At 37.8% G+C, this 16,345-nt stretch overlaps 1 protein-coding gene across 10 annotated transcripts in view; it reads right to left on the reverse strand.

The window, feature by feature from the left end:
- Positions 1-16,345, reverse strand: part of PIEZO2 (piezo type mechanosensitive ion channel component 2) — a 310,777-nt gene that overhangs the window by 142,833 nt on the left and 151,599 nt on the right. For all 10 annotated transcript variants that reach the window (XM_068671657.1, XM_068671651.1, XM_068671648.1 and 7 more), the window contains one exon: positions 232-394. In XM_068671657.1, coding sequence (XP_068527758.1) covers positions 232-394 — 163 coding nt within the window. The remainder of the gene's footprint in view (positions 1-231; positions 395-16,345) is intronic.

The raw sequence follows: 16,345 nt of genomic DNA on the forward strand, positions 1-16,345 counted from the left end.
TTCGAAAACTCCAGTAGCAAATCTATCACTTTCCACATTCTGCTTTGTTTTCTCAAGACATTAACAACAGAAGCTTTTCCACTTCAAAATCAATTGTTTAGTTTCCTGAAAGTAAATTTACGTAGCATATGTCATGCTCACAAACCATTTCAGAATACAACTTGAACAAGAATACCAAAGCTCACTATTAGCTATAAGCTGTACAGACAGACAGAAATGTGTATTTGATACCATTTCTTCATTTTCAAATTGCGTGTTGCACTGTGCTGCGTCCTCGGTTACTGGCTTCTGAACCAAGCTGCGGCAGAGGAGCCATATTGTCAGGCTTGCAATGAACATCCCAATGTCTGGTATAAATAGTCTGATCACGTTGCCAGCATCTGCTCCTTTCACACTGTACGGGATGAAAAGAAAAAAAAAAAAAAAGAAAAAAGAACAACAAAGAAACATTTGTTACTTCTAATGACATTTTCAACTGGAACAGAAAGTTAGCTCGAGGCAAACAAAAACCCCCAAAACACAGCAATAAGAGTGCTGCAGAATGCTGGAAATAAGAAGAAGATCAAGGAACTTTAGACAAGCAGCAATTTTGGCTCTCCATAATAAAGGATTTTTCACTGAGAGCTCACATATTTTATTGATACTTAGTATTTTGATTAACATGAGTCTGAATCAATTTTGTGGTGAGCAACAGAGGCATGTCTTTCAAATACAACAGGAAACATTTTGGGTGAGTTCCTAGAAGATCCATGTGTGTTAATCACAATCCCTCTATTGCCACTCTTGGCACAGACAATAGCATCCAGCTCTACCAAGGTGTGGTCAAGCAAAGACAAGATAGCATTCACATCACTCCTGAGGGGTGACATGGTTGGGTCTGTAATGTTTAATATGCTTTATTATGTTACAACTTTAATATGTTAATATGTTTTATTCAACCAGACCTCTCAAATACCTCTCTTTTCCCCCAGTATTTAAGTATTAGCACTTAAGTACTAATATTTAAATGTTAAAGAGAAAGTGTTAGGTCCCCATCTAGAAAAACTTCTCTTCTCTAATATCTGCAAGACTGAATGACATGTATTTACAAAAGAAATTGCACTGCTTTGTTGTGTAGACTTAAATGTTTAGGCTGGGAAATATGGCTTTATGGGTCAGAATTTGGTTCACTGTTAAAATAGAGAACTTGGATTCAGATTTAGTGACACAATGAATAGTTTGTTAAGTTGCTACATGTGCTTACTGAACTATTAACTTTTATTAATGAAAGGATATAATTGTAATGATTTGAAAATATACAGTGTGTACCTGCCAATCATGAAGTTAACACAATTTAGATATGCAGTTGCGATTTTAACAGATTTTTTTTAGGGCTTTATTTCTAATAATCAGTTCTGACAGGTGAAGCATCTGTATAGCTCCTTGGGTTTAGGTGAGGGCGTTAGGCTGGCTCTTCATAGCCTTGAAGCTGCCAAGGTATAAAACCTTGTTAAGTTGTTTTATAGATAGAAAAGAAGATATCCCCTTTGGCCTTTCTTTACCATAACACTTTTATACAAAAAGCTATGTGTGAAGGAGTTACCTGCGTCTGCTGCAATTAGCCAGCCTGCTAGCAGATCTGGAATATTTAAAATGCCTATTATGTGATCAGGACATGACCACTGTTTGGAACCTTGTCTTTCTGGAATCTTTTTAATATAAATTAAAATCAATTCCTACTTTTTTTTTTTTTTTTTTTTTAAACCATTACTACTGCTGACTGAGGTTTTTCCACTTCTGTACATCTTGCCAAACAGTTTATGCCCAGATAAAGTAGGATAAAGTGACCAGAGGCTAGCTTTAATATTATTTCAGTAGGTAGGAATGACTGCATCATGGGAAGCAGTGACCGGTGTGCAGCTCAGTGGGATATTGCACTGTAGCACAACTACAAAACAGACTCTGAAGTACTACAGAATTGGTTCAAAACAAGAGAGGGAAAATTCAAGCTCTAGTTCTTTTTCTTCCCACGCTCGGAGCCAGACATAAAATAAATGGATAAGGTGCTAGCTAAGGAAAAATAATTAAGATTCGAAATTGCAACTCCATGTAAAAGGAAAAGAAAGAAATTTCAATTGTGCAACCAGCAACTTTCTTCCTTGCATGCTCTTTGCTGTTGTAGATTAATTTGGAATGGTCATGCATGCTGTGACAACTAAGTAGCTTCAAAATGTTTCATTAATGGCATCAAGTAGTACTGAAGCAGGAAGAAAGAAAACAAAAAAAAAAACAAAAAAAAAAAAACCTGGAAGGCTTGTAAAAGAATTAGGTGGCTAAGTCTTCACTGGACTGCTTGCACGTTTCCTGTGCTGCTGCTTCAAAAAATAAATGCTGTAGAGGCAACTGGTATGACAGGACAGCCAATCTGTTTAACGTTACAGAACATGAAAGCTTGACATGTCAGCTCATTTTGCAGTGTTGTAGCTCTTATTGTCACTGAAGATTAGCTAGTCAAGGCACTGAGTTTGCAGTTTCTGCTTTGGCAGAAAGTAGTAAAAAATACACTTTTAATAAACTAAACTCCCAACAACAATACACCCAGTATTCACAACAACAAAAACTAATTATTTTCACTTATCCAGATTGCTATGCTGCAAACTGCCTATTAAGGCTATGTTCCTAAATATATCCCAACAGAATATGAATTCTTGATTCTGAAAAGTATCGCTTGGGCATTTTTTTTGAAAGAGTTAAAAAAAAAAAACACAATGCAACACAAAACAAACAAACAAAAATAAACCATAAAACTAGTTTTAATTAGTGTAAGAATAGTATACATTTGCTAGTCTTATGTTGAAAAAAGGATCACGTATATGTAATACCCTTATAAAAAGGCTTTTCTGGTACACAGGTGTGGAGTCCTGTCTTAAATTAATTTTGCATCATGTCTAAACTTAACGCACAAATCCTTGGCTTCAACCATGCCCACATGAACAAGTATAAAGCCTTCAAAAATCAGTGCTTTTGAGTTGCACCAGGTTCTCCTTCCTCACATTGTACTCCCATGGAGCCAGGCTGGGTCGTCCTCAGCTGTCTCCCACTCCTGAGAACAAGGGGAGACCCCTGTGAGAGCACTGCTTCTGTCGTGGCTCACATTTCTTTCCACTAACCTAAACCAAGTGCCTCTGATTTTTCAAAATAAATCATTACGTATGTTGTTGTGAAAGATGTAATGTGCAGTTCAGGCTAGCAATAGAGAGGCTGAACAGTGATACTTAACCACAGAACAGGGAGAAATTCTGCACATGAATAGCTCATTCACTAAAACCATTCACAAATGTATACTGTCCCCATCTCCCCATGAAAAGGAAAACAAATTGACCTCAGTGTGATAATTAGAAAGGAAAAAAAAGATCACTTGAAAATAAAGAAATGTATATTCTTCTATAAAGCAGAAAAATAAACTGTTTCATTCAACCCTAAGCAATTTGCTCCCCGGTTCTTCACAGCAACAGCTAAAACTAAAATCAGTTATTCCCACTTGTTATCTCTGGCAGTACAAAAAAGAATGGTAAATACTGCAATCATTCCACAAACATTTCTCACTTTATTTGCGTATTCACACATGGTCATATTTTGCATTTGATAACAGTCTATGCATTGTGCCCTTCCCTCCAAAGAAGGCTCTCTAGTGATGAAGTTAAACCAGAAACACAGGAAACCTATTCAGGGGGATCTCCTAGAGAAACAGCTTTTTAAAATCACTGCAAGAATCACAGTATACAATGAACTGGTCATAGCCCTTGATCTACAGCTATTGCAACATCGTTTATTCACCTAAACTACATAATTTACCTATATGGCAAGTTTAATTGCAATAGATACCTTTGACTGAAACTTATAACTCAGACATATATTCTGAAACATAACATGAAATGTCATACAATAATCTGCAGTTCCAGAATGGTTTTCTCCCTCTTTTGTTCTTTCTTACTGTGTGCAAAGAAAACAGTACCAACCCACCCCCCCAAAACGAACAAACAAAGAAAAAAAACACCACCAAAAAAAAAAAAAAACAATAACCAGAAAAAGTAGAGATTTGAAATGTTTTTCTACCTTCTCTTGATCAAGTAAAATATATTGCACACAATTTTTAAGACAGGGGACTACAACTATGGGTTGCAAGAGTTTCTCTGTTAACAAAAATCAATTTTATGGAACACGAGTGATTTTATGACTTTTGTATCACGGTGTGAAACTGATCTATCAAGTCAACAGATCCTTAATACTGTAGTTTCCTCAGTCTGTGTTCCCCTGGTGTTTTCATCCATATATTTTAAATTTAAACTACTTTAAGAAGACATCATCTCTATTTCCTGTGTTTATAAAGAATTTTTCCAGCACTGTGTGACCCTGGTCCACTTCTGAAGTTCTTTGGTTCTAAAGAAACCACTAGGCAAAATTTCCCTGTTCATCTGCATCAAGAATAGAGTTAGCTGTAGATATGCAGGATAAAACTGCTGTTACTTCATATACTCATTAGCAGTCAAACAAAACACAAATGCTGTGGAGAAGTGAAGTGAGCATTATTTGAACATTATATTTGCTGAATGCTTTAGAAATAGCATTTGAGTTTTTGAAAATATTTTTTTCCCTTTCCAGAATAAGTATTTCTCACAAACAAGAATTATTAATTTTTCTACTGACTGCACAAAGCTTCGGTTAACAGTGAAGTGTTGATGTTACCTTATCTGGTCTGATTTCACTTCTTAAGAATAGTAGACACATTACCATCCTCATTATTTCAGATTCAGAGAATGAAAGCAGCAAACCACCAAAGCTATTAGAATTAAAACTGCAATGGCTTCAATTGAAAAAAGTAAAGTACATAGTAACTCATGTATAAAGCAGTATGAATAATACCATAGTGAAGAAAACAAACAAAATTCACACACAGAATGAAAAACAATGATCTTTGAACTTTAAATATTTAATATTTTATTACAAACAAACAGAAAAGTCCCAGGGAAAAATCCTATCGTAAACAGAACTCAGATTAATTCAGTATCAACAACATAACACAATGTTAAGCTTATGTTGAGTAATAACTCTAACAATGCCTCCTAACAAAGCTCTGTAAAAAGCCTGATTTTATACTGAATATTGAGTAAAACATGTATTTTTAAATATTTTTCAACATAGTCTTACAAGTTCCTCCAAAGTCTTATTCACTGCTTGCTATACAAACTTCCCTTCAGTTCCCTTGGGGGTTTTCGATAGTACCTGACTGCTTTCTAATGAAGTGATTTCATAAAACTTGTTAGGTAACACTGTGTTAACAGGTGATAAACTACAGAAGAGATGCATAGATGATAATAATTTCCATTCATCTTGTTTGGTCACTGTGAGACACCTGGTATTTCAAAGCAGACCTAGTATATGAGTACTGCAGGCACCAATATATACGTGCAGAGTACAATTCCCATGGGCTTCAGCTGCAACGGTAATCACATGGGTTGGAGGCAAACCAGGCCCAAGAATCACAGGCACTGTCCCCTAAAAACGTGGACAGGCAGCGTCACACAGGAGCTACACTGTACTGTGAAGGAGCAAATTCAGTTGTTTATCCTCCCTGTGATCCTAAAATAGTGGAAACTGAGGGTGCCAAAGGCTAGAAAACAGATTGCCTTAAAGATGTGCTTGTGGACCCTTGCTATTGGAAGTGGATCTTTGGGATGGCTGCAGCTGGGAACAAATTAAAGAGGCCCCTTGTCCTCTTTCCCTTTGATGAAATGTCTACCTCTGTACTTACACTGCTTGGGAATTCAAACGGAACCTGTACACTTGTGAACTATATTCCTGCTGGAGTGACTTTTCCCTGATGGTTCAAATGACAAATTGGATCTGATATTGGTTCCAATGGCAACCTAGTTATGGCCCTCAGGGTCATATGCAGGCCCGCACAAATTATGCAGGTTGCTGAGCGCTGGTGGGTCTGCCTTTAGTCCTTTTCTTACCTCATGGTCATCCACAAACTGAAGTCAAGTTATAAACAAAGTACAAATTTACTGTCATATTAATATTAATGTCTATATGGCTGTACTTGACCATTCAATCTTACATTCCCTTACTGTGACTGCCAAATGCTGTATGCTTTACACAAAATACCTGAAGTTGCACTTTGACAGAACTTTGGTCATGCAAAGTAAAAGAGTGGGAGGAAGAGGGAAGCAAAAATGCATAGAGAAGTACTTACAAAATATTTAGCGTGCACTGACCTGCCCAACATACAAGTTCAAAGGGCTCCTGAAGCATTTCTAAAATCTTAATTACTGCTTACAAACTATGTCTGCATGGATTCAAAACCCAAAAGTACACTTCACTTTCTCAGGACAAATACCCTGCAATGAAGAACACTTTCTGTATTGCAAAAGTGCTTAACCACATATTAACCAAACATTTGCTTTCCAAACACTGCTATGCAGAGACAGCACAGCTATTTCAAACTAAATGCACATGCCAAGATTTTGGTACTTCATTGCTTGCAGAAAACATTCAACATTAAAAAATTATGGATATGTGCAATATTTAAAAAGCTTGTTTATGCCAATTTTTCTTTTTGAAAGCATCCACTGTTTCTGGTTCTTCATTGATCTTCTAACAAAGGTCAAACTCCAGGTTGCCCAGTACAGCACACACAAGGTATAAAATTTAGCAGGGATTTAGCAGCTATCACGCAAAGCACTCACTTGTGCTACTGCCAGACTCGTGACAGTACAACATAAAGCTTGCTTTGCCCGTGTCCCACAGCTCCAAACGTGCAGCAAGACTGAGGTTGCACAGCCAAGGAGGAAGTGAGCACATTCCCATCCACACCCATGGCGCGGTGTGTGCCAACCCCCTTAACTGTGTGGAAATGACAAGCCAATCCACAGCATGAATTATTTCAGGTCAAAATGGGAATGTGATCCTGGATGGAGGCAGAGCCAAAGTGAGCAGGAATGCAGAGGACACCTCAGCTTTAGGGACATTTTGGTCTGAAATCTTTAAAGAGAGTTTCTATTGCAAGTACATATACTTCTGAGTTGCTTCTCACTTACGCACATTTTGTGTGTGGATTTGGCCAAAGCACTAATTCAGGATTCATTGATCACTGCAAAACATTCACAATTAAATCAGTCTGTCCACAATGCTCATAAATACTTGGTGAATGACAGCTAACTGTTTATATAAAGGCATACAGATATCCATATGTTCCACAACACTCCTGACAAAAACAAAGTGCTGAAAAGACTGAAGCAGGCTGACATTCCGTGATTATTTCAAAACATATTTGCTCCCTCTCTTAGCAGCTTTCACTGGTTGGAGCGCAAACAGATCATCATTTCCTACTACTTTTTATTTCGTTCTACAGCCAGCATATAATATACTCACAGAAAATAAAAGACACATCTAAATTTTCCAGTCAGCTGCAGATATTTTCCCCACTTATAGCAAGTGACACTGTAAATTACTGTCATTTTACAAAGCCAGATTATCCTCAGTACAAAGGAAAGACACGCAGCCACTAGGAAATACCATGGTCCAAGCTGGAGTGCCCACAGCATTTCACTGAGAGCTTGGGGGACCCCTCTGCACCCACTTGACCATTCCTAACTTAAAAAATAATAATAATAATAATAAAAAAAAACTAAGGGTCACAGCGACAGGGATGGGAACAACCACAAAGACAGGACAGAAGGCAATGAGCTCACCATTCCTACTGTCATTGCCAGAAAATCCCAGTGGTTTAGAGGCAAAAGCACATGACTGCTTCTGAAAGAAGGATCCAGCCACAAGGAGCATGTGTGCTGCACGTCTGTGAGGCAAGGTGCTCACACAGCTCCCACTCCCCTACCACCCAGCTGATTTCCATTGAAACAGGCCAGAAGAAACATCCTGATTTACATTTGATGCAATTCTGTGCAGTTCTACAGCATCAGATTGAAAAACAGCAGTAGAAATGTATGGCAAACTAAATGTAGTGATGCCCTGAGATATAAGAAATAAAACTTCTTATTTTTTCTTAAGATGGAACAGATAAAATAGATCCCAGGTGGTAAATACCCCATGTATATGTGGGAAAGGAGAGGACTAATTCCCTTCACTGCTCAAGGCTACCTAATCAATGGCTGGGATAGGCATCAGCCAAAGACCCCCTTCAGGTGTAGGAGCCAACTGTGATAGCATTTTACCCATGTGGAAGACTCCTGCCTTGCCCAAGCATCAACAAGGAGAGGACTGCTCAGAACCAAATGGAGAAAAGAGAACATCAAGTTGAGTGCTCTCACTTTTATTCACAGCAGCCCGCTCATCCCCCCCTACACAGTGCACTAGCACTCTGTCAGCCACAGCCTTTATCGTGCTTCATGAGCCAATTACTATTTGGAGGTCTCACATGATTTATTCATGAACAAAAACCAACAAAAACAAAATAAAACACAAAGCCAAACAGTTAAGCATGTGTCCTAGAGAGTTTTTGGATACTAATTGCAATGCTGATTGCTCTCCAGATTAAAACAAAGACTGGCTCACATTCGGCTGCTGGTGGGTTTACCACTGTATTGCTCCCAGCTACCACTGTACTGCAGGAGGCTGGGCTGTGCCAAGAAAAACACTGACAACAGTCTAACAATTCAAGTGTTCAAACAACACAGGCCATAAAATACCTTCTATCTGATGTTTGTTTCCTTTGAATCCCTGGATTAAAAAGCATGAGAAAAGTTAGCTGAAATTAATTTAGCTGAAAAGAAAATAAGCAGACGGGGTGGCAGGAAATGAGTGACTTAAAAACCTAACACAAACAGTTAGACAAATAGATTCCTACTGAATTGAGATGACTTCTGAGAGGATCTTAAGCAATTGTTGAGCCAGCCCAGACCATCAGATTAATATGACACAATGGCACGTGCTCTGGGGGTACAAGAATCCAATGGAAATTATACAATTATCCAGATGCAGAGAAAATTTCTTCTTACTCACAGCTAGCAAGGAAAATATATCTGAGGTATAAAATCTAACACTATGATATCTCAGAGCGACTGCTCTGTCACGACTTCCTTCCCTCAATTTCATGATACTCATTCACTTGACCCATCTTGCTTTAGTCTGTAGGTGACACGAATCAGGTTGCTCTTCTTTGGGCAAAGCACTTAAACCATTGTAGCACATCCTTAGAAATTACATTAAAATAGTAAATGTCCATTTTTTCAGGACTACAGCTTTTGGTTTCAATGAGGCAGAAATTTATTATTTTCTTATTATGATATCAAAAAAGTCTCTGCTCAACTTTAAGCTTCATTCCTTTTTAACCTCATTGGGCTGCTGACAGCACATGTGTTGCAGTAGTTAGCAGAAAGTAAATTTATAGTAGAAAAGTTAGCAGAAAGTAAGTTTGATTTACACTGCTGTATCTCAAGATCTTATATTCTCCTAATAAAAGGAATGTGAATGGTGCAAAAGCCTCCCTGACTGCTTCTGTTGGGATTGTACTGACCATTTCTGCAAAACACCAGCATTGCCAAAGCAAGTCCCAGAGAGGAGACAGGACTGAAGGAGCAGCTGGAACAGAAGGTCTCGTCAATAAGCATGAGTTCACAAAGGGATGTGGCAGTGTATGCGCTTTTTCTGACTCAGGAACTCCTCTCCAGCAGTCTAAGTCCCTGACCTAGAATACTGATTTGAAAAAAGCAGATATGCCGGGTAAAAAAAGTCATAATGATACTGCCTGCAATTAAAAACGCTCTATCTCAGCTTGTATGGATTCCTAAAACATTTTTCTACCCCAAAACAAGGCTTACTACATGACACAAGGCATGCAAGTGGGTGGGTTACCTAAGAAAACAAGGAATCCAGAAAGACAAATCCACAAGAATCCACAGGCTTCATTATTCTGCTGCACACTGTACAGTTTGCTCACTCTTGATCTTAAGACATTTAGATTAGTATTTAGAGTAAGTGGATCAATTAAGCAATTTCACATGACATAGCCTATCTCTGAGCGTGCTTCCCTTTGCAGGAACCATACCATACAGCCTGGGACTGATGTCAAAAGTGACACAGAATTGAAGCAGGGCTTGAAGACACTTTGTATCCTGTCTCTGAAGGCATTCCAAAAATAATGAGAAGAGGTCAACTAGGAGGATGTTTCAGAGACGGTATTAAAAATTAATAGAGAACTTTGTCTTTCAAAGTTTTATCATCTCTTGGACAATAAAGAGTAGGAGGATAAAGCTCCTACTCATTCATTCTGCCATGGCAAAAGAGTGCCAGATGATCAGCTGATACCAATTATAAATTATTGGTCAAGATTAAAGAAGGAAATGAAATATGGGGGCAGACTGATCTGATTTCTAGAAGCACTGAACTGGAGCAGATGTCAGCATCAAGTCCTGCATCTCTTCTTTCCTCCCACAAGTCTTTTCCTCCTCTGAATGGTAGCCCATGAAGGGAAATCTTGGCTTCTCAGTAAGTTCACATAATTCTTCCACATTTCACAATAACAGTATATATTCCTTTGCATTCTGACAGTGTGCAGAGGCCACACAAGTCCCCAGTGAACCGGGGGTGTTAACCTCCGCTCCATTTTTCTCATGTGCATATGGAAAAGAATATTTACTGGCTGCTTGGAAGAGTCAGCACAGAACATTTACTCATGTCAGAAAAATGGGAAAAACCCTACACTATAAAGCTCTCTTCCGGGGTTAGATTAATTTTTCAACACAAATGTTATTTTCTGAAAAAGAAACCTCATTTATTGCCTCTATTTTTTTCTGATTAATTATTCACCAAATTACACTACTCTTTCACATTATGTCACTATTTTCCCAGTACTAATTTTTCTGTTCACTCAGATACTTTCTTCTTTACATGTCTTTATTTCATTTCTCTTGGTTTTCCAGTCATTCTCAGTAGTATTTCCAGAGCTGTCAAGAAAGAGACAACACTTCAAATATGTTTTATGATTGTGAAATACACAATGAGGCTGTAGCAATGAATATATCATGATGAACATGCTTTAAGTAAACAGCTAATCAGTATTTTACTTACATGTTATTAGCTGGAAGATAATTACTACACAAATATGAAAGAATCCTATTATAGAATTCACAAATGTATTCTTTCACATTTGAATTATGTCAGGCTTCAGTTTTGTATCACTGTATGACTCTTTATCCTTAGTTTTTGCATCCAGGTGCTCTATTCTCTTTAATGATGAGTTTTCAGTTTAAAAGTGACAGCTCATTCAACTGTTAATTCACAACTGCATCTGCTATAGCAATGAATCTTTCAGTTGTGTGATCACTTGCTAATGTCAACACATAGCAGGAGGATGTAGTCTGATGGCAAACACACATATGTTTAAGCTACATGAAGACAGCAATTAAATAGAATGTAATCAAAGTAGGTTTTTACATGCTGAAGCAGAAGAAAGAAACTTCATGTCACTACAGTGACAATGGGGGGGGGGGGGGGAGGGAAGAAGAGATGACAGAGAAGAAGCTAGATTACACTACTGTTTGCAGCAACATGGAACAAACATAAGAACTGTACTACCATTTCCACCCTTGGTTGTCTGCAGTTGAATCAGGTATCGAGCAATTGTTTCTTTCATTCTCATAATGCAAAACTCAGGCAAGTATACTGGAGACAAGGTAACTTAAAACCATTCCCCCATTAAGACTGAGGAGTAGTTGCACAATTAGGATCTTTCCTGTTGCAAAAGGATCTTTCACAGCTTAAACATTACTTAGTTGCCAGAGCTTTACCAAGCACCCTACAGAATCACAGAATTATCTAGGTTGGAAGAGATCTCCAAGACCTAGTCCAACCTCTGACCTAACACTAACAGTCCTCACTAAACCATATCCCTAAGCTCTACATCTAAATGTCTTTTAAAGACACCCAGGGATGGTGACTCCACCACTTCCCTGGGCAGCCCGTTCCAATGCCTAACACCCCTTTCAGTAAAGTTCTTCCTAATATCCAACCTAAACCTCCCCTGGCACAATTTTAGCCCATTCCCCCTCGTCCTGTCACCAGGCACGTGGGAGAACAGACCAACCCCCACCTCACTACAGCCTCCTTTAAGGTACCTGTAGAGTGTAATAAGTTGACCCCTGAGCCTCCTCTTCTCCAGGCTGAACAAACCCAGCTCCCCCAGCCACTCCTTGTAAGACTCATTCTCCAGACCCCTCACCAACTTCATTGCCTTTCTCTGGACTCACTCGAGCACCTCGATGTCCTTCTTGTAGCAAGGGGCCCAAAATTGAACACACTACTCGAGGTGCGGCCTCACCAGAGCCGAGTACAGGGGGACAATCACTTCCCTAGCCCTGCTGGCCACACTGCTTCTTATACAAGCCAGGGTGCTGTTGAAGTTTCACCCTCTGGAGCCATGTGACTGAGACAGTCATTAGCTTTTCCTTACAAAAGAGTATCCATTTTCAGCCCTCATGGTGAGAAAAAGAAAAAAAAATAATAAAAAAAAAATCTTTGAAACGTGAAGAAATTTCACTCTTAAAAGTTAGAAACCAAGAGAAAAAATAACATCACTTTTAAACCGTTTCACTTCAAAGCTATACATGAGTACTTCTAGAGAAGTGGTTGATGCCCAGTGACTGTCAGCATTCAAGACGCATTTGGACAATGCCCTCAATAACAAACTTCATCTTTTGTTTAGCACTGAAGTGGTTAGGCACTTGGACTCAAGGATCTTTGAAGGTCCTTTACAACTTAACTATTCTATTCTATTTTAGCCATCTGATTCTTTTGTATTTATTCACCACTGGAAGTTTGTCAATAGCAGAAAATACTGAAATAAAAATACTGAAAGGATTCTTTATATCTGGAAAAAAAAAAAAAAAATCAATAGAACAGGGAAAAGGAAGATCACACTCCACAGGTACCTTAAAGGAGACTGTAGCGAGGTGGGGGTTGGTCTATTCTCCTATGTGCCCGGTGACCGGATGAGGGGGAATGGGCTAAAGTTGCACCAGGGGAGGTTGGATATTATGAAGAATTTTTTTACTGAAAAGGTTGTTAGGCATTAGAATGGGCTGCCCAGGGAAGTGGTGGAGTCACCTTCCCTGGAGGTATTTAAAAGATGTTTAGACATAGAGCTTAGTGATATGGTTTAGTGGAGGACTTGCTAGTGGTAGGTCAGAGGTTGGACTCAGTGATCTTGGAGGTCTCTTCCAACCTAGATGATTCTGTGATTCTATAGGATGCTAGGCAATATAATGTACTGAAACATATATGTCTTTGTTATCTTCCTCCGAGTTTATTTAGTACCGGATACCTCTTTACTGGCAGGAAAATAAAAGCATTTTAGAAAATAATTTTTAAAAATCACATTTTTCAAACAGAGTTCTAAAGAAGTGGCCAGGTTTCCAGAAATTATACATATTGACAGTTTGTCTGGAAATTGAAATTTTCATTGGGATCAAAATTATAGATTTATAATGCCACACTAGAAAACTCAGCACTTCCCATTCCTAAACTGACTTCTCTATATGACGTCTGCTCTTAATTTAACAAAAAGAGTGTAATTTGAGATAGTCCTAAGGTGCAAAATTTGAATTTCTGTTTTAATCCAAATTACTCTAGTAACCTACTTTTAAGACTGGAAGCACAGGGTAAGCCATTGACTCCTACGTTTTCATGGGCTATTGAATTATTCCATTTCCCAAAAGATATCCATGGAGCTGGATGCTTGGGAAAGTAAGGTGTGGTTTGAAAAAAGGTAACTATAAAGTTTCTATGATGCTTAACTACAGCACAGCTCAAGAGAAGAAGTTTTACAAGGATTTCTCCCCAGTAGGATTTCCTATTTAAATTTTTTATGCAAGCATGATAGTAGTAACAATAAATGTAGTAAAACCGTTATTTTATTAGGAACAAGCATATCAGGAAGCATAAGACTAGGCAAAGACTATGTTCAGCAAAAGTGCATCTTTTTTGTCAAGAAAAAGAACTAGGAAAGTGATTAGTGGATTTTTGGCTTTTGAAATATTGCAGTAGAAATGTATTTGAATAACATTTTCATTTAGCACATTACAAGAAGAAGAGTTGATTCAGCTAAGTTCCCAGCACTTTCAACAAAGATTACAGATAAAATGTTCAAGAGTCACAAGGATTCTTGAGTTACAAACTCAATTCCCAGAGTGACTCAAGCACTTGAAAGATATTATGTTGATGCCTTTAAATAGTTCAGAATGTTGAATTGTTTGATTTCTAATGTTCCCAGACTCCAAGAGCACCCCCTTCATTTTTTTTATTTCTTTATTTTTTTATTTGCACATGAAGTCAGCTCGTCACAACCCTACTTATTTGTCAAATTCAGCAAATTGAAATATAACTAGGATCACACAGTCCTGATATCTTTGCAAATCTCTGTAAAACAGTTTCTAGTGAGGAAGGAGGATCACTAGCAAATATACACTGGTAGTCCTCTATTGCACCTGGAGATACATTTTAGTATTTGATCTATCAGGCCTGACTATGGAAAATTAATGAATAGATAGGATAGATAGGCAGACAGAGAGACAAATGAAAAGGCCTGACTATCACAAAGCATCTTGTAATTAACACCGAGGTGCTTCTCATCTACACATGGTTGAATTTGAGATTTAACATAGGTATATCACACAACTAAGAGATTGTTGGTGTGCAAGGGATCATTTGTGTGCAAGAGATCAGTCTCCAGGATGCTTGCATACCAGATTTTTGGTAGGTGGACAGGAGGCTTATGAGGAAGCAAAACTCATGCTTCCTGTAAGTGCCTTCTTGACTCTTAGCATATGCATGCAGAAGATTAGAATGCAGTGGTCACACAATGTGTTTTTTGCTACACAAACAGAGCACGGATTTTCCACTGAACTACCTGGTATGATGTCCACCTTGGATTTTTAATCTCTATATTCTCACTAAATTGGAGCATATAAAATTCTCTAAATTCTAGAAAGTCTACAAGATACCCCAAAATTTAATTAATTTATTTATGTTGCTAACAATTAGTTTATGCCCTGGATTCTTCATGTTTACTGTTGTGAGATATATCACTGAAGTCTACAGAACTGCTTATACAATTAAGAACTGTGTGTTCAGACACTTAGAGTTCACACTACTACTTTCAATGCTGTTTAGAGAGAAGGTGTGAAAGTAGCTGCAATCAGTGCAGAGGAAATACCTTCTTTGCGTATTATGGTGATGTACTCTAGAGAATAGTTATGATTACTATAATTATTTTAGGTAGAGATTGTTTATGTTACAATTAAGATAATTGCTTAAACAGAAAAATGGGGAATTAAGAACTAGAAAATCTCTTAAATCTGCTCAAAACAAATCAAGTTAATTTTAGTGAATGTTTACATCTTTCATCTAAATAGATAGTTTTACTACTTTTTTTTTTTTTTTTTTTTTTTTTTATTAAATAAGGACAGCCTTGAGAAAAGCCAGTAAGTAAAAACGTAATTCATAATTCATAGTCTAAGTGTTCTAGGCATATGGACATCATCTCCAGAAAACATTCTGCAAAAGAAGTCTCACTTGGTGAAACTCTTTTTACCACCTGACTGGTGTGCAACACAAATACATCAACAGCATTATCTTAAAAATACCATGTGACATGACTGTTAAAAAGAAATGTGTTCCTTTTGCAGAAGGTAGGATAGTACATTGCAAAAAATTATGCAAATGATATCTGTCAAAAGTCAGACTATGTTTAAAAGTTAGCTAGAGTTTAAAAAGTACATTGAAAAGTTTTAAAAGTTTAAGAAAGGAAATAACAGAATATAATCCATATCTTGTAATAAACAGAAGATTCATCACCTTCTAAGACAGTGTCTCAAAATTATTTCTGTGACACATGAGGCGTTTACCCCTGGAGAAAAGGGTAATCTCACTTGACACAGAAAGTGTTACTGCTAATAAATACTATACTAGTTCATAACACTGCCAGGCTTTATGGATATAGCCCAAGGTTTGAGTTAGAAGCAGAAATTCCTCACAGATCACAGCTATTAAGGCACACTGACAAGGAAAAGGTAAATGGGATAACAGTCCAAGAAGGGGGACTTACTCACTTTGACCTCATTTCACGTTTCACTGCATGGGCGGGGGCATGTCTGGAGGGTGTCTTGAAATTATTTCCTTCTCAGTGACACACAAAAAAATAGGCTACTTTACACTCTACAACAACATGTTAAATACAAGATATTGAAAGTATTGTTTGTTAGCAGGCAATCAGAAAAATCTTTACTCAAGTAATTTGTGTGAATATAATGGACAACATAGGTGCTTACAGCAATCTTTGAATAGAAGTGGA

The sequence above is a fragment of the Anas acuta genome, chromosome 2, assembly GCF_963932015.1.
Source record: "Anas acuta chromosome 2, bAnaAcu1.1, whole genome shotgun sequence".
Lineage (NCBI taxonomy): Eukaryota > Metazoa > Chordata > Aves > Anseriformes > Anatidae > Anas > Anas acuta.